Source organism: Tachyglossus aculeatus, chromosome 22 (genome assembly GCF_015852505.1).
Source record: "Tachyglossus aculeatus isolate mTacAcu1 chromosome 22, mTacAcu1.pri, whole genome shotgun sequence".
Lineage (NCBI taxonomy): Eukaryota > Metazoa > Chordata > Mammalia > Monotremata > Tachyglossidae > Tachyglossus > Tachyglossus aculeatus.
The window spans coordinates 33,506,981-33,533,327 of NC_052087.1; the positions used below are offsets into that span (position 1 = coordinate 33,506,981).

A 26,347-nucleotide genomic window follows, 5' to 3' on the forward strand; every position below is an offset into this window, starting at 1 on the left:
TCCGTTGGAGTTTACTAATCTTCTGAATCAGCCCAAATCAGAATAATAACTGTGGTATTTGTTAAGCGCTTACTATGTTCCAGGCACTGCACTAAGTGCTGGAGTGGATACAAGCAAAACGGGTTGGACCCAGACCCTGGTCCGCATTGGGCTCACAGTCTAAATGCTGTGAATTTCCATTTTCTTCTCTTCCCAGTTGACTGTTGGCAGAAAGCTGCCCCCGACTTCTTCATGGTAGGAATTCTGCTACCCTGAAAGTCCCTCTGCATTTGGACTGAAGAGGTCCAGAAGGCTCACAACCCACTATTTGCCCCTACTCCTTATGGCAAAGTTCAACTCCATCTACTCCAACAATGTGTACGTCTTTCGTGCTGTGGGCAGGGTTTCCCGGGTGCAGCCTGATAAACGATCTAGATTCTACGGAACATTCTTAGTCCATAATGTCACGCTGACTCTTGGCAGTGGTCTTGTGTGTGTGTCTCCACAGGGCACACTAAGAAATCTGATCTAAGCCCCGCTTTCCTCTATTCCTTTCTGCATCACCCTGACTGGCTCCCTTTGTTCATCCCCCCTCCTAGCCCCACAGCACTTATTGTACCCATCTGTCATTTCTTGATTTCTATTAATGTCTGCCTCACCACCTCTAGACTGTCAGTTCGTTGTGGGCAGGGAATGTGTCCATTTATTGTTGTACTGTACTCTCCCAAGAGCTTAGTACAGTGCTCTGCACACAGTAAGCACTAAATAAATATGATCGATTGATTGGTATTCTGTCACAAACTTCCCGGGCCCTTAGTCTCTCCTTAAACACAGCAGGATCTAATGGTGAAGGACCGACTACAATAATAATAATAACTGTGGTATTTGTTAAGCGCTTACTATGTGTTAAGCACTGATGTAAGTCGAGGGGTAGAAACAAGGTAATCTTTTCGGATGCAAGCCTACCCGACATGGACTAAGTAGGAGGGGGAACAGGGTTGAATCCCCATTGTGCAAATAAGGAAACTGATGCACTGAGAAATTAAATGACCTGGATTCTGGGTTCTAATCCCAGCTCCATCACTTGTCTTCAGTGTGACCTTGGGCGAGTCACTTTAGTTCTCTGTTTTTCATTTACCTCATCTGTAAAATGGGGATTAAGACTGTGAGTCCTCTGTGGGACAGGGATTGGGTCCAACCAGATTAGCTTGTATCTACCCCAGTGCATGGCTTTGTGGAAAGAGCATGGGCTTGAGAGTCAGATTGGGTCAAGGGTTCTAATTCCGGCTCTGCAGCTTGTCAGCTGTGTGACTTTGGACAAGTCACTCAACTTCTCTGTGCCTCAGTTACTTCATCTGTAAAATGGGGATTAAGACTGTGAGCCCCATATGGGGCAAACTGATGACAAAGTATCTACCCCAGCACTTAGAACAGTGCATGGCACATAGTAAGTGCTTAACAAATATCATTATTATTGTTAATAGTAGTAGTAAAGAGCCTGTGACATAGTAAGTGCTTAACAAATACCACTAAAAATCACTTGTGCTTAGCACAGAGCATTGCATTCAGGTTCTTAGTAAATACTCACCACTAAGAATAATAACAATAATGGTATTTGTTAAGCACTTAATTTGTGTCAGGCACTGCACTAAGCACATGGATAGATACAAGCAAATCCAGTTAGACACAGTCCCTGTCCCACGTGGGGCTGGCAGTCTCAATCCCCATTTTACAGATGAGGTAACTGAAGCACAGAGAAATGAAGTGGCTTACCCAAGGTCATACAGCAGACAAGCGGTAGAGCCGGGATTAGAACCCATGCCCTTCTGAGTCCCAGGCCCGGGCTCTATCCAATAGGCCACATTGTTTCCCATGCTGCTTCACTACTCCTTTGAATCCTGGTAGGGATCTTACTGGCAATGGAGAGGAGTGAGATGTGACAGCAGTTTGCTCACTCAGCTTTTATCTTTCTTCTGGCAGATGATGATTTTAGTTGTATCTGAAATTTTGGGATATTTTCACAATGTTTCCTATGAGAAAAATATGTTGGCACAAAGTCACCCACTTGTTTTAGATTTCTGCTGGACCTCTGCGCTGAGTGGAACCATTTCCTAAAAAGAATATAGGTGATAGCTCTTTTTTGATAATAGTAATAAATATAATAATAATAATCACTATTACTATTCTATTTGTAAAATGCTTATTTTATGCCAAGCACTGTTCTAAGCCTTGGGATAGACACAATATTTTTTAAAATTGTGAAACACTTACTGTGTGTCCAACACTGTTCTAAGTGCTGGGGTAGATGCAAGTTAATCAGGTTGGGCCCTGTCCTTGACCCACATAGGGCTCACCTTTTAAGTCAAAGGGAGGAGGATTAAATCCCCAATATACAAATAAGGGAAGTGAGAAATAGAAAAGTGAAGTGACTTGCCCACAATCATACAACAGCCAAGTGGCGAAGTCAGGATGAAAGCTCAGGTCCTCTGAATCTAAAGGGTGAGGTAGGTGTGTCTTGTTCCATTGCACAGAAACCATCCTCCTCTTCCACTAGGTCAACTCTTTTCTTTTTCTTTTTCATCTCAGTCGATAACCCCAGCCCGATGGCCGAGAACGGGACTGAAGGGACCGAGTTTCTCCTAACGGGTTTCCCCGGTCGGCCGGAACTGCAGAGGGTCCTCTTCTGGATATTCCTGGTCTTTTACCTCCTCACCATGGGGGGAAACCTGGGTATATTTGGGCTCATCCAGGCGGATGCCCATCTCCAGACACCCATGTACTTCTTCCTCGGTCACCTCTCCCTCCTGGATGCCTGCTACTCTTCGGTTGTTGTCCCTCAGATGCTGGTGGTTCTGAGGGCCGGCGGCGCATCCGTCACATCTGGGCGATGTGCGGCCCAGTTCTTCCTTTTCTCACTGTGTGCCAGCACTGAGTGCTTTCTCCTCGCGGTCATGGCCTACGACCGCTACGTAGCCGTGTGCCACCCGCTCCTTTATGTCACCATCATAACTTCCCGGGCCCGCTGGGGGCTGGTGTCCGGGGTTTACGCGTGGGCACTGGTCCTCACCGTGATCCGCACGGGCTGCACCTTCTCTCTCTCCTTCTGTAAGTCTCACCGCGTGGACTTCTTTTTCTGTGACCTCCCACCCTTGATGAAGCTGTCATGCACTGATACCAAGGTCCGGCAGCTGGTCATCTACTTCCTAGCTTTCTCCATCATCTCGATCAGTGTGACAGTGATCCTGGTCTCCTACCTGTTCATCATCAAGGCCATCCTGTGCATCCGTTCAGCCGGTGGGAGGGCCAAGACCTTCTCTACCTGTGGCTCCCACGTGACCTCGGTGGCTCTGTTCTTTGGGACTCTTGCCTTCATGTACCTGAAAGGCAATATGGGCCAGGCCCTGGAGGTGGACAAGGAGGTATCCGTGTTCTACACTGTGGTCATCCCCATGCTCAACCCCATGATCTACAGTCTGAGGAACAAAGAGGTGAAGGAGGCCTTGAGGAAAATTCTCCACAAGACCAAAATCGCGCAAGGGCTGTTCAAGGTCAAGTCCATCGATTGAAATGTTTCTCTGACTCCGGCCATGAATGAATCCCATCTGTCACCTCCACTGGGCTCACAGAAAGTCCTCCTCATGTGGATCCCAGAGCTAAACCGTCACGGCTCCAAGTCATGGTTCACAGACCTCACGCGTCACCTCACTGGGGTTGGCTTGCCTGGACTCTAGTGACCTGTATTCGTCTTTCAAATGTATTCATTTTTCTTCCCTGGGTGATGATTACAACCGAATCCAAAGCTCGACCTGTGGCTGGAAGCGGTCTAAATTGGCGGGGCTCAGCAGTATCAGATGGGCCTGGAGGAGAGAGGGACTGTCTGCCAAACCCTACCAGGGCAGGAGGCATTACTGAGTAAGACTAATTAGGATCCTTGTTAAATGCTTACCATGTGCCAAGCCCTGGACTAAGTGCCGGGGTAGATTTATTTATTCATTCAATCATATTTATTGAGCGCTTACTGTGTGCAGAGCACTGGACTAATCTCTTGGGAAATACAAGTTGGCAACATATAGAGATGGTCCCTACCCAACAACGGGCTCACAGTCTAGAAGGGGGAGACAGATAACAAAACATAACATGTAGACAGGTGTTAAAACTGTCAGAATTAATAGAATTATAGCTAGATGCACATCATTAATAAAATAGAGTAGTAAATATGTACAAGTAAAATAGAGTTATAAATATGTACAAATATATACAAGTGCTGTGGGGAGGAGAAGGAGGTAGGGCAGAGAGACGGGGGCGATGGGGAGGAGGAGAGGAAAAAGGGGGCTCAGTCTGGGAAGGCCTTCTGGAGGAGGTTAGCTCTCAGTAGGGCTTTGAAAGGAGGAAGAGAGCTAGTTTGATGAGTGTGCTTGTGATCGATGAAGAAGACACCGGCCAGCCAGCAGACCAGCCCCGCCGGCCCCGCTCACAGCAGCTCCCGCTTGGTGATGGGCATGCTGCGGCCTGGCAGCACCTCCATCATCCCCAGCAGGTCGAGGGATCTCTGGAGGTTGGAGACGACGATTTAGGGCTGGCTTGGGGGGAAGATGTCTGAGCCGCGCACCTCCATCATCAATCGTATTTATTGAGCGCTTACTGTGTGCAGAGCACTGTACTAAGCGCTTGGGAAGTACAAGTTGGCAACATATAGAGACAGTCCCTACCCAGCAGTGGGCTCACAGTCTAAAAGACTCCAGGCAGATCCTGTACAGTTACTTCACATGCAGCAACATCACACGCAGGATCTTCGTGTTCTCCACGTTGTGGCCGCGCAGGGCACAGATGGGCATGGCGAAGACGGACAGGGAGAGGATCCAGCCATTGTGAAAGGCCATCTTGCAGAAGTACTTGAAGCTGGTGCTGCACTGGAACAGCAGCGTGAGCAGCAGGAGCAGGATTAGTGGCAGTGACAGGGGTGGTCCCAAGTTCCCGGACCCGGACTCCAACCACAGCTCCATGTTTGGTGCCTCAGAGGGGCGGGGGTCCTGGGAGGGCTGAGCCTACTACATGCTAGGCACTGTACTATGTGCTGGGGTGGATACATCTTATCCCGACTGGATTACTGCATCAGCCTCCTTTCTGATCTCCCATCCTCCTGTCACTCCCCACTTCAGTCTATACTTCATGCCGCTGCCTGGATCATCCTTGTGCAAAAACGCTCTGGGCATGTTACTCCTCTCCTCAAAAATCTTCAGTGGCTGCCTGTCGACCTATGCATCAAGCAAAAACTCATCACTTTCGGCTTCTAGGCTCTCCATCACCTCACCCCCTCCTACCTCACCTCCCTTCTTTCCTTCTGCAGCCCAGCCCACACCCTCCACTCCTCTGTCACTAACCGCCTCACTGTACCTCATTCTCACCTGTCCCGCTGTCAACCCCCGGCCCACATCCTCCCCCTGGCCTGGAATGCCCTTCCTCCATACATCCACCAAGTTAGCTCTCTTCCTCCCTTCAAAGCCCTACTGAGAACTCACCTCCTCCAAGAGGCCTTCCCAGACTGAGCCCCCTTTTTCCTCTCCTCCTCCCCATCCCCCCATCCCTACTTCCTTCCCTTCCCCACAGCACCTGTATATATGTTTGTACAGATTTATCACTCTATTTTACTTGTACATATTTATTATTCTATTTATTTTGTTAATGATGTTCATTTAGCTTTAATTCTATTTGCTCTGACGACTTGACACCTGTCTACATGTTTTGTTTTGTTGTCTGTCTCCCCCTTCTAGACTGTGAGCTCGTTGTTGGGTAGGGACTGTCTCTATATTTTGCCAACTTGCATTTCCCAAGGGTTTAGTACAGTGCCCTGCACATAGTAAATGCTTAATAAATATGATTGAATGAATTAATGAAATACAAGTAAATTCATTCAGTCATATTTATTGAGCATTTACTGTGCGCAGAGCACTGTACTAAGCGATTGGGAAGTACAACTCTGCAACAGATAGAGACAATTCCTACACAACAAAGGGCTCACAGTCTAGATGGGGGAGATAGACAACAAAACAAAATAAGTTGATTGTGTCAATACCATCGAAATAGATAAATTTAATTATAGCTATAAACACATCATTAATAAAATAGAATAATAAATATGTACCAATATACATAGTGCCGTGGGGAGGGGAAGGAGGTAGGGCAGAGGGAGGGAGTGGGGGCAGTGGGGAGGGGAGGAGGAGCAGAGGAAAAGGGGGGTGCTCAGTCTGGGAAGGTCTCCTGGAGGAGGTGAGTTCTCAGTAGGGCTTTGAAGGAAGGAAGAGAGCTAGTTTGGCGGATACGTGGAAGGAGGGCATTCCAGGCCAGAGGGAGGATGTAGGCAAGGGGCCGATGGTGGGACAGGCGAGAACAAGGCACAGTGAGGAGGTGAGGTAGGAGAGGCGAGGTGATGGAGAGCTTTGAAGCCAAGAGTGAGGAGTTTTTGCTTCATGAGAAGGTTGATAGGCAACCACTGGAGATTTTTGAGGAAGGGCTAAACAAATACTAATTTTTTAAAAAAGGGGGTCTCACGTCATGCCCCAGGAGGAATCCCACTGGCAGGAAGATAGAGTGGGAGTGGGGCCTACAGACTGAGCCCCCTTTTTCCTCTCCTCCTCTCCATCCCCTCCACCCTACCGCCTTCCCCTCCCCACAGCACCTGTATATATGTTTGTACAGATTTATTACTCTATTTATTTTACATGTATATATTTAATATTCTATTTATTTTGTTAATGATGTGCATCTAGTTTTAATTCTATTTTTCTGTCGACTTGACACCTGTACACATGTTTTGTTCTGTTGTCTGTCTCCCCCTTCTAGAATGTGAGCCCGTTGTTGGGTAGGGACCATCTCTATATGTTGCCAACTTGTACTTCCTAAGCGCTTAGTACAGTGCTCTGCACACAGTAAGTGCTCAATAAATATGATTGATTGAATGAATGAATGAATGAATGAGTGACATGCGCAGAGTGTTTCTGAAGAAAGAAAATCCGGGCAGCAGAGTGAAGTGTAGACTGAAGTGGGAAGAGACAGGAGGATGGGAGACCAGAAAAGAGGCTGATGCAGTAATCCAATCAGGATAGGATAAGAGATTGTTCCAAGAAGGTAGCGGTTTGGATGGAGAGGAAAGGGCGGAACTTGGCGATGTTGTGAAGGTGAAACTGGCAGGTTTTGGTGACATTGGATGTGTGGGGTGAATGAGAGAGCCGAGTCCAGGATGTCATTAAGGCTGCTGGCTTGTGAGACGGGAAGGATTTTAGTGTCATCCACAGTGATGGGGAAGTCAGGAAGAGGACAGAGTTTGGGAGGGAAGATAAGGAGTTCAGTCTTGGACATGTTGAGTTTTAGGTGGCGGGCAGACATCCAGGTAGAGATGTCCTGAAGGCAGGAGGAGATATGAGCCCGGAGGAAGGGAGAGAGAACTGGGGAGGAGATATAGATTTGAGTATCATCAGTACAGAGATGATAGTTGAAGCTGTGGGAACGAATGAGTTCACCAAGGGAGTGAGTGTAGATAGGGAACAGAAGGGGACCAAGAAATGACCCCTGAGGAACCCCTACAATTAGGGGATGGGAAGGGGAGGAGGAGCCCACAAAGGAGACTGAGTATGTATGTCAAGAGAGATAAGAGGAGAACCAGGAGAGGACTGAGTCCCTGAAGCCAAGGTTGAATAATGTGTTGAGGAGAGGGGGATGGTCCACAGTGTCAAAGGCAGCTGAGAGGTCGAGGAGGATTAAGATAGAATAGGAGCCATTGGATTTGGCAAGAAGGAGGTCATTGGTGACCTTTGAGAGGGCAGTTTCAATGGAGTGTAGGGGATGGAGGGGATGGAGGCCAGATTGGAGGGGGTCTAAGAGAGAGTTGGAGTTGAGGAATTGGAGGCAGCGAGTGTACAAGACTCACTCTAGGATTTTGGGAAGGAAGGGTAGGAGGGAGATAGAGCGATAACTGGAAGGGTCAGTGGGGTTAAGAGAGGGTTTTTTTTTAGGATGGGGGAGATGTGGGTATGTTTGGATGTGGAGGGAAAGAAACCATTGGAGAGTGAGCAGTTGATGATGGAAGTTAAGGAGGGGAAGAGGGAAGGGGTGAGAGTTTTTATAAGTTGAGAGGAAATGGTGTCCGAAGCACAGCTGGATGGAGTGTCACTTGAGGCGGGGAGGAGATCTCCTCTGCAGATACTGCTGGGAAGGGTGGGAAGGTACAGGAGAGGGTTGAGAGCCAGGGTGGGTGGGGTGGGACGGCGAACGGGGAAGGGTGACTTTGGGGAACTCAAACCTGATAGTGTTAATTTTCCCAATGAAGTAGGTGGCCAGATCATTAAGGGTGAGGGATGGAGGAGGGGGAGGAATGGGGGGCCTGAGGAGGGAGTTAAATGTCCTGAACGGCTGATGGGATTGATGGACATGGGTATCAATAAGGGAAGAAAAATAGTTTTTCCTGGCAGACAAGAGGGCCGAGATAAGGCAGGAAAGGATACATTTAAAGTGAACAAGGATGGGTTGGAGTTTAGACTTTCGCCAGCAGCGTTCAGCAGCTCAAGCATAAGAGCGAAGGAGAAGGACAGTGGCAATGATCCAAGGCTGTTGGTTAGTGGCGTGGGAGCGACGAAGGGAAAGGGGAGCGAGCGAGTTGAGTTGAGTAGTGGGGGTGGATTTGAGAGCAGTAATCTGGTCATCAAGGGTGGAATCAGGTTGGACAGTAGTCTCAATCCCCATTTTACAGATGAGGGAACTGAGGCACAGAGAAGTGAAGTGACTTGCCCAGGGTCACAGAGCAGACAATTGGCAGAGCCAGGATTAGTACCCCTAACCTTCTGATGCCAAGGCTGGTGCTCTATCCACTACGCCACACTGCTTCTCAGTTGACACCCCATCCTCCCTGTCTCACAGCCTTGACTCATCTCCCTCCTTCAATCCTCATATTCAGTCAGTCACCATCTCCTGTCAGTTCTAGCTCAGTAATAATAACAACAATAATAATGATGATGATGGTATTTGTTAACCCCCTGTGTGAAGCATTGTTCTAAGTGCTGGAATAGATCCAAGATAATCAGGTTGGACAGACCCTGTCCCCCCTGGGGCTCATAGTCGTAGTAGGAGGGAGAACAGGTACTGAGTCCCCATTTTACAGATGAGGACTTGGAGGCATCAGGAAGTTAAGTTACTTGTCCAGGGTCACCCTGCAGGCAAGTGCCAGAGCAGGATTATAACTCAGGTCCTCTGACTCCCAAGCATGTGGTATTTTCGCTAGCCCAGGCTGCTCCCTGATGCTTCACAACATTTCCAGAATCTGCCCCTGCCTCTCCACCCAAATTGTTGCCACACTGGTCTGGACACATATCGTATCCCATTTTAGCAACTGCATCAGCCTCCTCGCCCACCTTGCTGAACTCCCTGCCTCCTGTCTCTCTCCTCTCCAGTCTGTACTTCATTCTGGTGTCGGGATCATGTTTCTGAAATTCCGTTGAGTCCACAGTTCCCTACTCCTCAAAAGCTTCTCTTGGTTGCTAATCCCTCCCCACAGAAAATAGAAACTCCTGATCATTGGCTTTAAGGCCCTCAGTCAGCTCTCTCCACACTACTCAACATCACTACTTTTGCACTAAAACCCAGCCTCCATATTTCACTCCTCTAACACCAACTTATTATGCCTTGATCTCACCCCCCTCACCACCACCACCATCATCATCATTAAAGGTATTTATTGAGTTCCTAATGTGTGCAGCTCAGTGGTCTAAGTGCTTGGGAGAGTTCAATTCAACAGAGTCGGCAAGCACATTCCCTGCCCACTATGAGCTTACAGTCTAGAGAGGGAGACAGACATTAATATGAATAAATGATTTAGAACATATAATTAATAGATCTCAACCTCTTGCTCCCACTCTCCCTCCTGTCTGGAATGTCTTTTTCCTTCATATTTTGCAAACCATCCCTCTCCCCATTTTCCAAGCTCTTCTAAAATTTCATCTTCTCCAGGAAGCCTTCTCTGACTAATCCACATCGCCTCCAGGAAACCATCCTGGACTAATCCCTCACCTCCCTACTCTATTTCCCTCCTTACTGTATCACCAAGGTACTTGGGATCCTCATCCTCTAAGAATTTAGGTACTCCTCTCACTCTCTCCTTCCCATCTCTTATATCTTTAAACTCAGTTTCTTTCCCCACCCTGTAATTTATTTTAGCATCCGTCTCCCTGGCTAGACTGTAAAGTCTTTGAGGGCAAGGATCGAATCTACTAACTCTATTGTACTCTCCCAGGTTCTCAGCACAATGTTCATTCAGTCTTTCATTCATTCAGTCGTATTTATTAAGTGCTTACTGTGTGCAGAGCACTGTACTTAGAGCTTGGAAAGCACAATTCAGTAACAGATAGAAACAGTCCCTACCCAGCAACGGGCTCACAGTCTCCACACATAGTCAGTGCTAACTAAATACCTTTGGTTGACTGGTTGATTGACCAAGACAATGATTCGAGCCCTGCCTGTGACTCTTCTGAACCGTCCAAAATCCACCCTACTATTTTTGCTCAAATGTCCCTTGGGCCAAGGAAACAGAACAAGAATAAGAGCAGGCCCCATTCAGAAATACACACTGATTGTCAAGGCTCCTGCAACAGGTCCAGTTTGAATCTCTGGGATACAGCAGTCTTTCTTCTGGGATTTGATAACTTTTGTGTTGAAGCGAGAAAGAAGACAACAGACACAATCTCTGATCCTAGGAATAGAGAAGCAGTGTTGCTTAGTGGATAGAGCATGGGTGTAGGAGACAGAAGCTCCTGATTCTAATCCCAGACCTGCCACATATCTGCTGTGTGACCTTGGGCAAATCACTTAACTTCTCTGGGCCTCAATTACCTTATCTGCAAAATGGGGATCAAGTGTGTGAGCCCCATGTGGGACAGGGACTATGTCCAACCTAATTGATTTGTACCTACCCCAGCTCTTTGAACAGTGCGCTTAACAGGTACCATTATTACTATGATGATGATGATGATGATGCTATTGAGAGAGAGAATCTGGAACTCCATGGCACAGATGACTCTGTGGGAGAACTAGAATCTCAGCCAGCTAATCTCTTTGTTATTGCTCCCCAGTCCCTGGATCACAGAACATCTTTAGGGAGCCCAGAGTTGAGATGCAAATCACGATCAGTCAAGAAACAACATGGCCTAGTGGATAGAGCCCAGGCCTGGGAGTAGAGGAGCTGGGTTCTGATCCCGGCTCCTCCATGTGTCTGCTGTGGGATCTTGGGCAGGTCACTCAGCTTCTCTGTGCCTTAGTGATCTCATCTGTATTAAGGGGATTAAGACTGTGAGCCTCAAGTGGGACAAGGACTCTGTCCAATCTGATTAGCTTATATCTACCCCAGCACTTAATAGAGTGCCTGGCACACAGTAAGTGCTAAACCATACCATAAAAATGCTATTTATTGAGCGCTTGCTAGGTGCAAAGCACTGAACTAAGCCCCTGGAAGAGGGCATGCAACATAGTTAGTAGACACGTTCCCTTCCCACAACGAGGTTACAGTCTGGAGGGATGGGTAATTATAATAACAAAAATTCTAGTATTTGTTCATGGTATGAGTAATAAAACATGTAACAATGTGAATTATTATGATGATTCACATAATAATGAGAAGCATCGTGGCTTACTGGAAAGACCACGGGTTTGGGAGTAGAGGACATGGGTTCTAATCCCAGCTCTTCCACTTGTCTGCTGTGAGACCATGGGCGAGTCACTTAAGTTTTCTGTGCCTCAGTGACCTATCTGGAAACTGAGGATTAAGACTGTGAGCCCCACGTGGACAACCTGATTACCTTGTATCTACCCCAGTGCTTGGAACAGTGCTTGGCACATAGTAAGCACTTAACAAATACCATGTTCACCATTTTATTTACTCTGTGAAGAGTAAGTACTCAATAAATGCCATAGATTGATCGATTGATCAAGTTGTATTTGCCCCCAGTTAGGAAGTCTGAGAGTTTGTTAATTGGAAGCTTTGGGCCCGATTAGAAAACCCAAATCCGAACAATTATGCTAACAGAGGATCCCGCTTCTCCCATTGCTCTGTCTTGAAGTTTTCTAAGATCTGGTTAGGAGTGTGGAATCTAGGGACATATTAATTAGGTGTCCTGTGGGAGATCCCAAATTAGAATCGCCCTTCCTGAGGGTTATGAAATCCATATAAACGTGCTTTTCACAGTGACCCAGTCAGCCTACGTGGAAATACAAATCTCGGTCCCAACCCAGGTAAGTCTGTTCATCTGAAGGTTGGAGATGGTATGTTGCCCAGTGCTTAGAACAGTGCTTGATGCATAGTAAGGGCTTAAGAAATACCTTAAAAAAAAGACAGTGATCAAAACGGGAAACATCTCCAAGTGCCTTTTCCTCACTGTGGACAGAGAACATATCCACTAACTCTGTGGTGTTATACGTAGTAAGCGCTCAATAAATATTATTCTTTGATTGAATGCAAGAGGAGGAAAAGACAGAGCCAAAAATTAGATAGGGCATTCAAGAATACTCAAGGTCCTAAGTTTGTTTTCATTCACACAGGTGAGTGGCATTTTTTTATCATATTTTGCTCTCCCAAGCACTTAGAATAGTGCTCTGCTCACAGTAAGCACTCAATATGTACCATTGATGGATTGATTTTTTTCTTTATAACACCGCTGGTGTGGTCTGGAGGTTGTTTTCTCCATTTACTGGAAGTCTCTCGGGCTCCTCTCCTGTTTCCAACATCAACCCTTGTCCTAGATGGCCCTGCTACCTCCTCAGCTTTGAAGATTTCAGTCTTGAAACTCACCGGCTCCGGGGAATTATGCATAAACAGCACCTGATTTGTACCTCTGGACTGTAATTCACTTCTTCCTCCCTGCAAGGCAGCTCAGGCCTCTACTTTGGCCAGCGGGCTGGGATGGGTGGATGTGAGTCGCTGCCTTGTAGAATGTTCTAGAAGAAGGATGCCAGAGGCCCCTGAATCCATGGAGGTGTGGGCTGATCAAAGAGGTTTGATTTTGGGGGAAATCAGGACTAGCCCCATCCTCTTGTCTTCATAGAAGATAATCTGCCAAATTTGGAGTGTCCAAATGATCTCACCTTCTCCTCCTGGAGAGTCATGGTGAGATTAGTTCCTGTTCTTCTCTATTGCTGTGTCCAATCTTCCTGGTGCATTAGGGGCAGGTGATTGCTGTAACAGGGTCTCCCTTCTCTACTTTCTTTCTTATTTTTAATGCTTTGTGTTAAGCTTTTACTACATGCCAGGCACTGTACTAAGTGCTGGAGTGGATACAAGCTAATCAGGTTGGACACAGTCCCTGTCCCACATGGGGCTCACAGTCTTTATCTACATTTTAAAGAAGAGGTAACTGTAAGTGAAGTGAGTTGCCCAAGGTCACTCGGTAGACAAGTGTACAAGGAAGGATTAGAACCCAGGTCCTTCTGACTTCTAGGTCTGCATTCTATCCATTAGACTAACAGCTCATGCTCTAAGGAAGCATCTTCCAATACTGAGATAAAATCATTTGCAGAATTTCACCTGGTTCCCTTATATCTATCCAAGGGCTTAGTACCAGTGTGTGGTACAAGGTAAGCACTTGACACATTCCACAGTTATTATTATTTTCCACCCGGGTTTCATTGCTAGTCTGTTTTTAAGTTATATGATTGCATCACTGTACGCCTGTTGTTGGATAGGGATTGTCTCTATTTGTTACCTAATTGTACTTTCCAAGAGCTTAGTACAGTGCTCTGCACACAGTAAGTGCTCAAGAAATACGATTGAATGTATGAATCACTGTAGCTTCCAGATGGACTATTGTTGGTAATCTCTTTGTTTCTTTTTACTTGTTGTTGTCTTATGCTATTGAGTTGTGTCTGACCCATAGCGACGCCATGGACACATCTCTTCCAGAATGCCCCACTTCCCTCTGCAATCGTTCTGGCAGTGTATCCATAGAGTTTTCTTGGTAAAAATATGGACGAGGCTTACCATTGCCTCCTTCTGCACGGCGGCTCAGTGGAAAGAGCACAGGCTTTGGAGTCAGAGGTCATGGGTTCAAATCCCAGCTCCGCCACTTGTCAGCTATGTGACGTTGGGCAAGTCACTTCACTTCTCTGGGCCTCAGTTACCTCTTCTGTAAAATGGGGATTAAGATTGTGAGCCCCCCATGGGACAACCTGATCACCTTGTAACCTCCCCAGCGCTTAGAACAGTGCTTTGCACATAGTAAGTGCTTAATAAATGCCGTCATTATTATTATTATTATTATTAAATGAGTCTCTGCCCTCGACTCTTTCTCCTGTGCCTCTGCTGCCCAGGACCTGTGTTTTGACTTGTAGCAGATTGCCTTCCACTCACTAGCCACTGCCCAAGCTAGAAATGGAATGGGCATGGCTCTTCTTGACTCTCCCTTCAGTAGTCGTCACTGGTGTAGTACTGGAAACTTTCCAGGTGTGACCCTGAGAGGGGTTCCTTTTATGAGCTATGTCTTAATTCTTCTAGGTAAAATAGGAATCCAGAGGGGAATGTCCATTTTATAAATGGGAACACTGAGTCATGGGGGGATAAATTTATTGTCCATGGTCATATATTGAGTCGACAGGAAGGAGATACTAGGGTTTGATGGATCTTTTTTTAATGTAGTTCTTTTCTGTTCTTCACTTCTGTTCATCACTCTGGGACTGGAGCAATGGGGTTTGCTGATGTCCATCTTCCCCTCTAGAATTTAAGATTGCTGTTTGCATGGAACATGTCTATGAAGTCTGTTGTATTGTACTTGCCCAAGAGCTTAGTTCCGTTCTCCACAAACAGTAAGCATTCAGTAAGTACCAATGATTGATTCCTTGAAGAAGACCAAGTTTAGAAGGAATCATAGATCTACGGGGAGGATCTACATTGTAAATTTCTTGAGCCCGGGGATCATGTCTTCTAACTCTTTTGTACTTGAGAAGCAGAGTGGGTAGACCCCAGCCCTGGGAGTCAGAAGGACCTGGGTTCTAATAGCAGCTCCTTCAATTGTCTGCTGCTGTGTGACCTTGGTCAAGTCACTTCACTTCTCTGGGTTTCAATTCCCTTATCTATAAAGCACTTGGATAGATACAAGCAAATCCAGTTAGACAAGATCCCTGTCCCATGTGGGGCTCACAGTCTCAATTCCCATTTTACAGATGAGGTAACTGAGGCACAGAGAAGTGAAGTCATTTACTCAAGGCCATATAGCACACAAGCAGTAGAGTCGGGATTAGAACCCATGCCCTTCTGAGTCCCAGGCCCAGGCTCTATCCAATAGGCCACATTGTTTCCCATGCTGCTTCACTACTACTTTGACTCCTGGTAGGGATCTTACTGGCAATGGAGAGGAGCGAGATGTAACAGGTGTTTCCTCAGTCAGCTCTTATCTTTCTTCTGGCAGATGATGATTTTAGTTGTATCTCTGAAATTTTGGGATATTTTCACAATGTTTTCTAGGGAGAAAAACAAGTCACCCACTTGTTTCAGATTTCTGCTGGAACTCTGCACTAAGTGGCACCATTTCCTAAAAGAATATAGATGATAGTTCTTTTTTTGATAATAATGATAATCACTATTATTATTCTATTTGTAAAATGCTTATTTTATGCCAAGCACTGTTCTAAGCTTGGGTTAGACACAAGATTTTTTAAATATTGTATTTGTGAAACACTTACTGTGTATCCAACACTGTTCTAAGTGCTGGGGTAGATACAAGTTAATCAGGTTGGACCCTGTCCCTGACCCACATAGGGCTCACCTTTTAAGTCAAAGAGAGGAGGATTAAATCCTCAATATACAAATGAGGGAAGTGAGAAATAGAAAAGTGAAGTGACTTGCCCACGATCATACCACAGCCAAGTAGTGAAGTCAGGATGAGAACTCAGGTCCTCTGACTCTAAAAGGTGAGGTAGGTGTGACTTGTTCCTCTGCAGAGAAAGCATCTCCTCTTCCACTAGGTCAACCCTTTTCCCTTTCTTTTTCATCTCAGTAGATAACCCCAGCTCAATGGCCGAGAACAGCACCGAAGGGACCGAGTTTCTCCTAACGGGTTTCCCCGGGCAGCCAGAACTGCAGAGGGTCCTCTTCTGGGTATTCCTGGTCTTTTACTTCTTCACCCTTGGGGGAAACCTGGGTATATTTGGGCTCATCCAGGTGGACGCCCATCTCCAGACACCCATGTACTTCTTCCTTGGCCACCTCTCCCTCCTGGATGCCTGCTACTCTTCGGTTGTCGTCCCTCAGATGCTGGTGGTTCTGAGGGCCAGCGGTGCATCCATCACATCTGGGAGATGTGCGGCCCAGTTCTTCCTCTTTACGCTGTGCGCCTGCATTGAGTGCTTTCTCCTTGCGGTCATGGCCTACGACCGCTACGTGGCCGTGTGCCACCCCCTCCTCTACATCACCATCATGACCCCCCGGGCCCGCTGGGGGCTGGTGTCTGGGGTTTATGTAGGGGCACTGGTCCTGACTGTGATCCGCATGGGCTGCACCTTCTCTCTCTCTTTCTGTAAGTCTCACCATTTGGACTTCTTCTTCTGTGACCTCCCGCCCTTGTTGAAGCTGTCATGCTCTGAGACCAAAGCCCGGGAGCTGGTCATTTACCTCGTAGCTCTCTCTGTCATCATGATCAGTGTCACGGTGATCGTGGTCTCCTACCTGTTCATCATCAAGGCCATCCTGTGCATCCGTTCGGCCGGCGGGAGGGCCAAGACCTTCTCTACCTGTGGCTCTCACATTACCGCAGTGGCTCTGTTCTTTGGGACTCTCATCTTCATGTACCTGAAAGGCAATATGGGCCAGGCCCTGGAGGTGGACAAGGTGGTATCCGTGTTCTACACCGTGGTCATCCCCATGCTCAATCCGATGATCTACAGTCTGAGGAACAAAGAGGTGAAGAAGGCCCTAAGGAAAATTCTCCACAGGAACAAGTTCTTGCAAGGGCTATAAAAGGTCAATTCCATCGATTGAAAATGTTCTCCTGTCTCCAGCAATGAACGAGTCACGTCAGTCACCTCCACTGGGCTGACGGAAAGTCTTCCTCACATGGATCCCAGAGCCAAACCATACTGGTTCCAAGTCATGCTTTCACAGGCTTCATGCATCACCTAGCTGGGGTTGGCTTGCTTGGACTCTAACAATCTTTTATCTTTTAAATGTATTTCATTTTTCTTCCCTGGGGGATGATTAGAAAAGAACCCAGGGCTTGGCCTGTGGCTGGAAGCAGGTCTAAATTGGTGGGGCTTGGTGGTATGAAATGGCCCAGGAGTAGAGAGGGACTTTCTGCCAAACCCTACCAGGCAGGAGGCATTACAGAGTAAGACTATTTATGATCCTTGTTAAATGCTTACTGTGTGCTATGCCCTGGACTTATTGCTGGGGTAGATATCAGACAAGCAGATTGTACAGAGTCCCTGTCCCACACTAGGCTGCTGGTCTAAATAGTCGGGAATAGGATTGAATCCACATTTTGCAGACGAGGTAACTGAGAAGGGAAATGACTTGTCCAAGGTCACACAGTGTGCCATTGGAGGAGCCAGGATTAGAACCCAGGTTCTCTGACTCCCAGGCCACAGGCTTTTTCCACTGGGCCATCTTGCTTCTAAGTACTCACTAGGGCAAAGAACAGGAAAGAGTGAGCACCACAGAGCTCTCGGATCTGATTTGCAGAGCAATATTCCGTGAACTAGATGTCAGTTCTTCTCCCAACCCGACTGTCCCATCAGTCAGTCAGTCATATTTATTGAGTGCTAATTTATGCACAGCACTGTACTAAGTGCTTGGGCGAGTACAATAAAAATATAACAGACACATTCCCTGCCCACAGTGAGCTATCAGTCTGGAGGTCACCTTTGGGACCTAAAAAGGTGAGGGATAACTTCACAGATGAGACACTATTGATAGTAATAAGAATAATGATTGTGATATTTGTGAAGTGCTTACTACGTGCTAGGCACTGAACTAACTGCCAGGGTGGCTACAAACAAATCAGGTTGGACACAGTCCCTGTCCCTCGTAGGGGTCACGGTCTCAATCCCCATTTTACAGATGAGGGAACTGAGGCACAGAGAAGTGAAGTGACTTGCCCAAGGTCACACAGCAGACAAGTGGTAGAGTCAGGATTAGAATCCATGACCTTCTTACTCCCAGGCCTGTGATCTGTCCACTATGCCATACTGCTTCTCTGATGACTCCACCATCCTCCCTGTCTCACAGCCTTGACTCAGCTCACTCCTTCAATCCTCATATTCAGTCATCAACTCCTATCAGTTCTACCTCAGTAATAATAATAATAATATCTACACTCACTCCCTTGATGAACTCATTCACTCCCAGGGCTTCAACTATCATCTCTACACTGATGACACCCAAATCTACATCTCTGTTCCTGTTCTCTCTCCCACCCTCCACAATCGTATCTCCTCCTGCCTTCAGGACATCTCCATCTTGATGTCTGCCTGCCATCTAAAACTCAACATGTTCAAGACTGAGCTCCTTGTCTTCCCTCCCAAACCTGGCCCTCTGCCTGACTTTCCCATGTCTGTTGACGGCACTACCATCCTTCCCATCTCACAAGCCCACAACCTTGGTGTCATCCTCGACTCCGCTCTCTCATTCACCCCTCACATCCAAGCCATCACCAAAACCTGCTGATCTCAGCTCCGCAACATTGCCAAGATCTGCCCTTTCCTCTCCATCCATACCACTACCCTGCTCATTCAAGCTCTCATCCTATCCCGTCTGGACTACTGCATCAGCCTTCTCTCTGATCTCCCATCCTCGTGTCTCTCCCCACTTCAATCCATACTTCATGCTGCTGCCCGGATTATCTTTGTCCAGAAACGCTCTGGGCATATTACTCCCCTCCTCAAAAATCTCCAGTGGCTACCAATCAGTCTGCACATCAGGCAGAAACTCCTCACCCTGGGCTTCAAGGTTGTCCATTATCTCGCCCCCCCACCTCACCTCCCTTCTCTCCTTCTCCAGCCCAGCCCGCACCCTCCGCTCCTCTGTCGCTAATCTCCTCACCGTGCCTCGTTCTCGCCTGTCCCGCCATCGACCCCCAGCCCACGTCCTCCCCCAGGCCTGGAATGCCCTCCCTCTGCCCATCCGCCAAGCTAGCTCTCTTCCTCCCTTCAAGGCCCTACTGAGAGCTCACCTCCTCCAGGAGGCCTTCCCAGACTGAGCCCCTTCCTTCCTCTCCCCCTCGTCCCCCTCTCCATCCCCCCCATCTTACCTCCTTCCCTTCCCCACAACACCTGTATATATGTATATATGTTTGTACATATTTATTACTCTATTTATTGATTTATTTATTTCACTTGTACATATCTATTCTATTTATTTTATTTTGTTAGTATGTTTGGTTTTGTTCTCTGTCTCCCCCTTTTAGACTGTGAGCCCACTGCTGGGTAGGGACTGTCTCTATATGTTACCAACTTGTACTTCCCAAGCACTTAGTACAGTGCTCTGCACACAGTAAGCGCTCAATAAATACGATTGATGATGATGATGATGATGATGATGATGATGATGATAATAAAAATTCTGGTATTTGTTAATGGAATGTGTAATAAAACACATAACAATGTGAATTATTATGATGATACACATAATAATGAGAAGCAGCATGGCTTAGTGGAAAGAGCAGGGGCTTGGGAGTCAAAGGACATGGGTTCTAATCCCAGCTCTGCCTCTGGTCTGCTGTGTGACCTTGGGCGAGTCTCTTAAGTTCTCTGTTCCTCAGTGACCTCATCTAGAAAATGAGGATTATGACTGTGAGCCCCACATGGGACAACCTGATTACCTTAATAATAATAATAATAATAATAATGATGGCATTTGTTAAGTGCTTACTATGTGCAGAGCACTGTTCTAAGAGCTGGGGGGGAATACAAGGTGATCAAGTTGTCCCACATGGGGCTCACAGTCTTAATCCCCATTTTCCAGATGAGGTAACTGAGGCTCAGAGAAGTGAAGTGACTTGCCTGAGGTCACACAGCAGACATGTGGCGGAACCAGGATTCGAACCCATGACCTCTGACTCCAAAGCCCGGGCTCTTTCCAATGAGCCACGCTGCTTCTTATCTACCCCAGAGCTTGGAACTGTGCTTGGCACATAGTAAGCACTTAACCAATACCATTTTTATTATTGTATTTACGCGGTGTACAGTAAGCACTCAATAGATACCATTGATTGATCGATTGATCAAATTGTTTTACCCCCAGTTAGGAAGTCTGAGAGCTTGTTAACTGGCAGCTTTAGGCCCGATTAAAGAACCTAAGTCCGAACAATTACATTAACTGGAGATTCCTTTTCTCCCAGTGCTCTGTCTTGAAGTTTTCTCAGATCCGGTTAGGAGTGTGTAATCTAGAGACCTATTAATTAGGTGTCCTGTGGGAGATCCCAAATTAGAATCGCCCTTCCTGAGGATTATGAAATCAACATAAATGTGCTTTCCACAGTGACCCAATCAACCTACGTGGAGATAAAAGACTCGGTCCCAACCCAGGTAAGTGTTCATTTGAAGGTTGGAGAGGGTATATAGCCCAGTGCTTAGAGCAGTTCTTGATGCATAGTAAGTGTTTACCAAATACCATTAAAAAAAGCCAGTGATCAAAACAGCAAATATCCCAAGTGCCTTTTCCTCATTGTGGACAGAACTTTATCCACTTAATCTGTGGTGTTATACATAGTAAGTGCTCAATAAATGCTATTGTTTGCTTGATTGAATGCAAGAGGAAGAAGATACAGAGCCAAACATTAGACAGGGCATTCAAGAAGATTCAAGGTCCTAAATTTCATTTCATTCACACAGGTGAGTGGTATTTTTTAACATACTGTGCTCTCCCAAGCACTTAGAAGAGTGCTCTGCTCACAGTAAGCACTCAATTTGTACTATTGATGGATTGATTCTTTTGTTCGCAACCCTGCTGGTGGGGTCTGGAGAACAGTGCTTCACACATAGTAAGCGCTTAGAAATACCATTATTATTATTATTGTTATTTTTCTGCATTTACTCACTGCCCCTCGGACTCCTCTCCTATTTCCAACATCAACCCTTGTCATAGATGGCTCTGCTAGCATCTCAGCTTTGAAGATTCCCGTCTTGGAACTTGGCTGCCCCAGGGAGTCCCTCAGTGACAGCTCCTCATTTCTACCTCTGGACTGTCCTTCACTTCCCCCACCCTGCAAGGAGGCTCAGGGCTCTGCTTCGGCCGGCCAGCTTGGAGGGGTCACCTGTATATATGTATATATGTTTGTACATATTTATTACTCCATTTATTTATTTCTTTATTTTACTTGTACATATCTATTCTATTTTGTTAATATTTTTGGTTTTGTTCTCTGTCTCCCCCTTCTAGACTGTGAGCCCACTGTTGGGTAGGGACTGTCTCTATATGTTGCCAACTTGTACTTCCCAAGTGCTTAGTACAGTGCTCTGCACACAGTAAGCGCTCAATAAATACGATTGATTGATTGATTGATTAATGTGAGTCGCTGCCCTGTAGAACGTTCTAGAAGAAGGATGCCAGAGGCCCCTGTATCCGTGGAGATGTGGGTTGATCATGGAGGTTTGATTTTGGGGGAAATCAGTACTAGCCCCATCCTGTTATGTTCAGGAGAAGACAATCAGCCAAATTTGGAGTGCCCAAGTGATCTCATCTTCTCCTCCTGGAGAGTCACGGTGAGATTAGTTGATGTTCTTCTCTATTGCTGTGTCCAATCTTCCTGGTTCAGCAGGGGCAGCTAATTGATGGGACGGGGTCTCCCTTCTCTACTCTCTCTCTTATTTTTTGTGATATATGTTAAGCTCTTACTACATGCCAGGCACCGTACTAATCGCTGGAGTGGATACAAGCTGATCAGGTTGGACACAGTCCCTTTCCCACATGGGGCTCACAGTCTTAATCCCCATTTTACAGAAGATGTAACTGTAAGTGAAGTGAGTTGCCCAAGGTCACTCGGCAGACAAGTGGACATGGAAGTATTAGAACCCAGGTCCTTTTGACTTCCAGGTCCAATCAATCAATCAATCAATCAATCAACCCAGGTCCACCTTCTATCCACTAGATTAACAGTTTGTGCTATAAGGAAGCATCTTCCACTACTGAGATGAAATCATTTGCAGAATTTCACCTGGTTCTCTTATATCTATCCTAGGGTTTAGTAACAGTGCATGGTACAAGGTAAGCACTTGACAAATTTCACAGTTATTATTATTTTTCACCTAGGTTTCAATGCCGGTCTGTTTTTAAAGTATAGGATTGCATCACTGTGAGCCCATTGTTGGGTAGGGATTGTCTCTGTTGCCAAATTGTACTTTCCAAGTGTGTAGTACAGTGCTCTGCACACAGTAAATGCTCAATAAATACGATTAATAATAATAATAATGATAATAATAATAATGATGATGATGATGATGATGGTATTGTTAAGCGCTTACTATTTGCTAAGCACTGTTCTAAGTGCTGGGAGGATGCAAGGTAATCAGGTTGTCCCACATGGGGCTCACAGTCCTAATCCCCATTTTACAAATGAGGTACCTGAGGCACAGAGAAGTTAAGTGACTTGCCCAAAGTCACACAGCTGACAAGTGGTGGAGTCAGGATTAGAGACCCTGACCTCTGACTCCCAAGCCCGTAGTCTTTCCACTGAGCCACACTGTGATTGAATGATTGAGTCACTTTAGCATCCAGATGAACTATTGTCGATAATCTCTGTGTTTTCTTTTACTTGTTGCTGTCTTATGCTGTCGAGTCATGTCCGACCCAAAGCGACGCCATGGACACATCTCTCCCACTTCCATCTGCAACCGTTCTGGTAGTGGATCCATAGAGTTTCCTTGGTCAAAATATGAAAGAGGTTTACCATTGCCTCCATCTGTGTAGTAAACGAGTCTCTGCCCTCGACTCTCTCCCGTGTCACTGCTCCCCAGCACAGGTGAGTTTTGACTTGTAGCAGATTGCCTCCCACTTGCTATCCACTGCCCAAACTAGGAATGGAATGGGCATGGCTCTGCTTCACTCTCCCTCCCATAGTCGTGACTGGTAGAGTACTTGAAACTCTCCGGGTGTGACCCTGAGAGGGGTTCATTTTCCTAACTATGTTTTAAATTTTCTAGGTAAAATAGGAATCCAGCAGGGAATGCCCATTTTATAAATGGGAACACTGAGTCATGGGGGGGGGGGGATAAATTTATTAGTCCATGGTCAGATTTTGAGTCAACAGGAAAGAGAAACTAGGATTTGATGGATCTTTTTTTTAATGGAATTCTTAATTTAACCTCTGTCTGCCACTCTGGGACTGGAGTGATGGGCGTTGCGGATGTTCGCCTTCCCCTCTAGAATTTAAGCTTGTTGTGGGCACGGAGCGTGTCTACGAAGACTGTTATGTTGTACATGACCAAGAGCTTAGTTCAGTGATCTGCAAACAGTCAGCACTCAGTAAATGCAAATGATTGATTTCTTGAGAAGCAGCGTGGCTCAGTGGAAAGAGCAGGGATTAGGGATTCAGAGTTCATGGGTTCTAATCCCAGCTCCGCCGCTTGTCAGCTGTGTGACTTTGGGCAAGTCACTTAACTGCTCTGTGCCTCAGTTACCTCATCTGTAAAATGGGGATTAAGACTGTGAGCCCCACATGGAAAAACCTGATCACCTTGTATCCACCCCAGTGCTTAGAACAGTGCTTTGCACATAGTAAGCACTTAACAAATGCCATTATTATTATTATTATTGAAGAAGATCAAGTTTAGAAGGAATCACCGTTCTGTGGTAAGGATCTACATTGTAAATTTCTCGAGGCCAGGGATCATGTCTTCTAACTCTTTTGTATTTGAGAAGCAGAGTGGATAGACCCCAGCCCTGAGAGTCAGAAGGACCTGGGTTCTAATAGTAGCTCTTTCAATCGTCTGCTGCTGTGTGACCTTGAGCAAGTTACTTCATTTCTCCGGTTTTCGATTCTCTCATGTATAAAATGGGGCTTAAGACTGTGAGCTCCACATGTGACCAGGTCTCGAATCTACCCCAGTGCTTAGTGCCCAGTACAGTGCCTGGTACATAGTAGATGCTTAGCAAATATCATTATAATTATTGTTATTGCTCTCTCAGGAGCTCAGTGCATTGCTCTGCACACAGCAGGTGCTTGATAAATGTTATTGATGATGATGCCTTTGAAAGAGAAGGATAGAACTGTGGGAGGAGGTGAAACTGGCTCAGAGAAACATACTCACTTTGTCACATAATGTAGAGTATCTATTACTGAGCACAGTGCAAACACATAATGAAATCAACTTATCAATTGCAACTTCCACTGCCCCAATCCTGTCTGTTGGAATTTAGTAATGTTCTGAATCAGCCCAAATCAGAATAATGACTGTGGAATTTGTTAAGTGCTTACTATTTTCCCAACACTGCACTAAGCACTGGCGTGGATACAAGCAAATCAGGTTGGACCCAGTCACTGTTGCACATGGGGCTCACAGTCTTAATGCTGTGAATTTCCATTTTCTTCTCTTTCCAATTGACTGATGGCAGAAAGCTTCTACTGACTTCTTCACGGTGGGAATTCTGCTACCCTGAAAGCCCCTCTGCATTTGGACTGATTAGGTTCAGAAAGCTCGCCTCCCCGTATATGCCCCTACTTGCCCTGGCAAAGTTCAACTCTGTCACCTCCAACAATGTGTACGTCTTTCATGCTGTGGGTGGTGTTTCACAAGTACAGCCTGATACACGATTTAGATTCTAGGGCATATTCTTAGTCCATAATGTCACGCTGACTCTTGGAAGTGGTCTTGTGTGTGTGCCTCCACAGAGCACACTAAGAAATCTGATCTAAGCCCTGCTTTCCTCTTCTTCTTTCTGCATCACCCTGACTCACTCCCTTTGTTCATTCCCCCTTCCAGCCCCACAGCATTTATTGTACCCATCTGTCATTTCTTTATTTCCATTAATGTCTGTTTCCCCTCCTCTAGACTGTAAGCTCGTTTTGGGCAGGGAATGCATCTGTTTATTGTTGTAATGTACTCTCCCAAGAGCCTAGCACATTGATCTGCACAGAGTGAGCACTCAGTAAATATGATCAGTTGATTGATATTCTGTCACAAACTTCCCGGGCCCTTAGTCTACCCTAAAGCACAGCAGTCTCTAAAGGTAAAAGACTGACTACAATAATAATAATAATTGTGGTATTTGTTAAGCGTTTACTACATATCAAAAACTGATCTACGTCCAGTGGTAGAATCAAGGTAATCATGTCGGATGCAGTCCCTGCCTGACATGGACTAAGTTGAAGAGGTTGAATCCCCATTTTGCAGATGAGGAAACTGAGACACAGAGAAGTTAAACGACCTGGTTCTAATCCCCGCTGTTGGGTAGGAACTGTCTCTGTGTGTTGCCGACTTGTACTTCCCAAGCGTTTAGTACAGTGCTCTGCACACAGTAAGCGCTCAATAAATGCGATTGATTGATTTGTCTGCTGTGTGACCTGGAGCAAGTCCCTTAAGTTCTCTGTTCCTCAGTTACCTCATCTGTAAAATGGAGATGAACACTGTTAGTCCTCTGTGGGACAGGGATTGGGTCAAACCTGATTTGCTTGTATTTACCCCAGTGCTTAGACGAGTGGTTGCCACATAGTAAGTGCTTAATAAATACCATTAAAAAATCACTTGTGCTTAGTACAGAGCATTGCTTCCAGGTGCTTAATAAGTACCACTAATAAAAATAGCAATAATGGTATTTAAGCACTTTGCCAGGCACTGTACTAAGCACTTGGATGGATACAAGCAAATCCAGTTAAACAAAGTCCCTGTCCCATGTGGGGCTCACAGTCTTAATCCCCATTTTACAGATGAGGTAACTGAGGCACAGAGAATTGAAGTGACTTCCCCAAGGCCACACAGCAGACAAGCACACCTGTGCTCTATCCATTGGGCAACACTGCTTCCCATGCTGCTTCACTACTACTTTGACTCCTGGCTAGGATTTTAGTGGCAATGGAGAGGAGTGTGATGTAAGAGGAGTTTCCTCAGTCAGCTCTTATCTTTCTTGTGGCAGATGAGGATTTTGGTTGTATCTCTGAAATTTGGGGATATTTTCACAACGTTTTCTAGTGAGAAAAATATGTTGGCATAAAGTCCCCGACTTGTTTTAGATTTCTGCTGGAACTCTGCACTAAGTTGCACCATTTCCTAAAAAGAATGTAGATGATAGCTCTTTTTAATAATAATAATGCTAATAATAATCATGATTATTATTCTATTAGTAAAATGCTTGTACTATGCCAAGCACAGTTCTAAGCATTGGGATAGACACAAGATTTTTTAAAATTGTATTTGT

General features: G+C 46.0%; 2 protein-coding genes and 1 pseudogene across 2 annotated transcripts; 2 read left to right on the plus strand and 1 right to left on the minus strand.

Annotated features, from left to right (window-relative positions):
• The first annotated feature begins 2,582 nt into the window (after positions 1-2,582).
• On the plus strand, positions 2,583-3,545 carry LOC119944087 (olfactory receptor 9I1-like). Its single transcript, XM_038765307.1, has one exon. It carries the CDS (start codon positions 2,583-2,585, stop codon positions 3,543-3,545), a length of 963 nt encoding a protein of 320 aa, XP_038621235.1.
• Positions 3,546-3,681: 136 nt separating this feature from the next.
• Positions 3,682-4,982, minus strand: LOC119944088 (annotated as a pseudogene).
• Positions 4,983-16,018: 11,036 nt separating this feature from the next.
• Positions 16,019-16,960, plus strand: LOC119944089 (olfactory receptor 9I1-like). The gene has a single exon (XM_038765309.1). It carries the CDS (start codon positions 16,019-16,021, stop codon positions 16,958-16,960), a length of 942 nt encoding a protein of 313 aa, XP_038621237.1.
• The last annotated feature ends 9,387 nt before the right edge of the window (positions 16,961-26,347 follow it).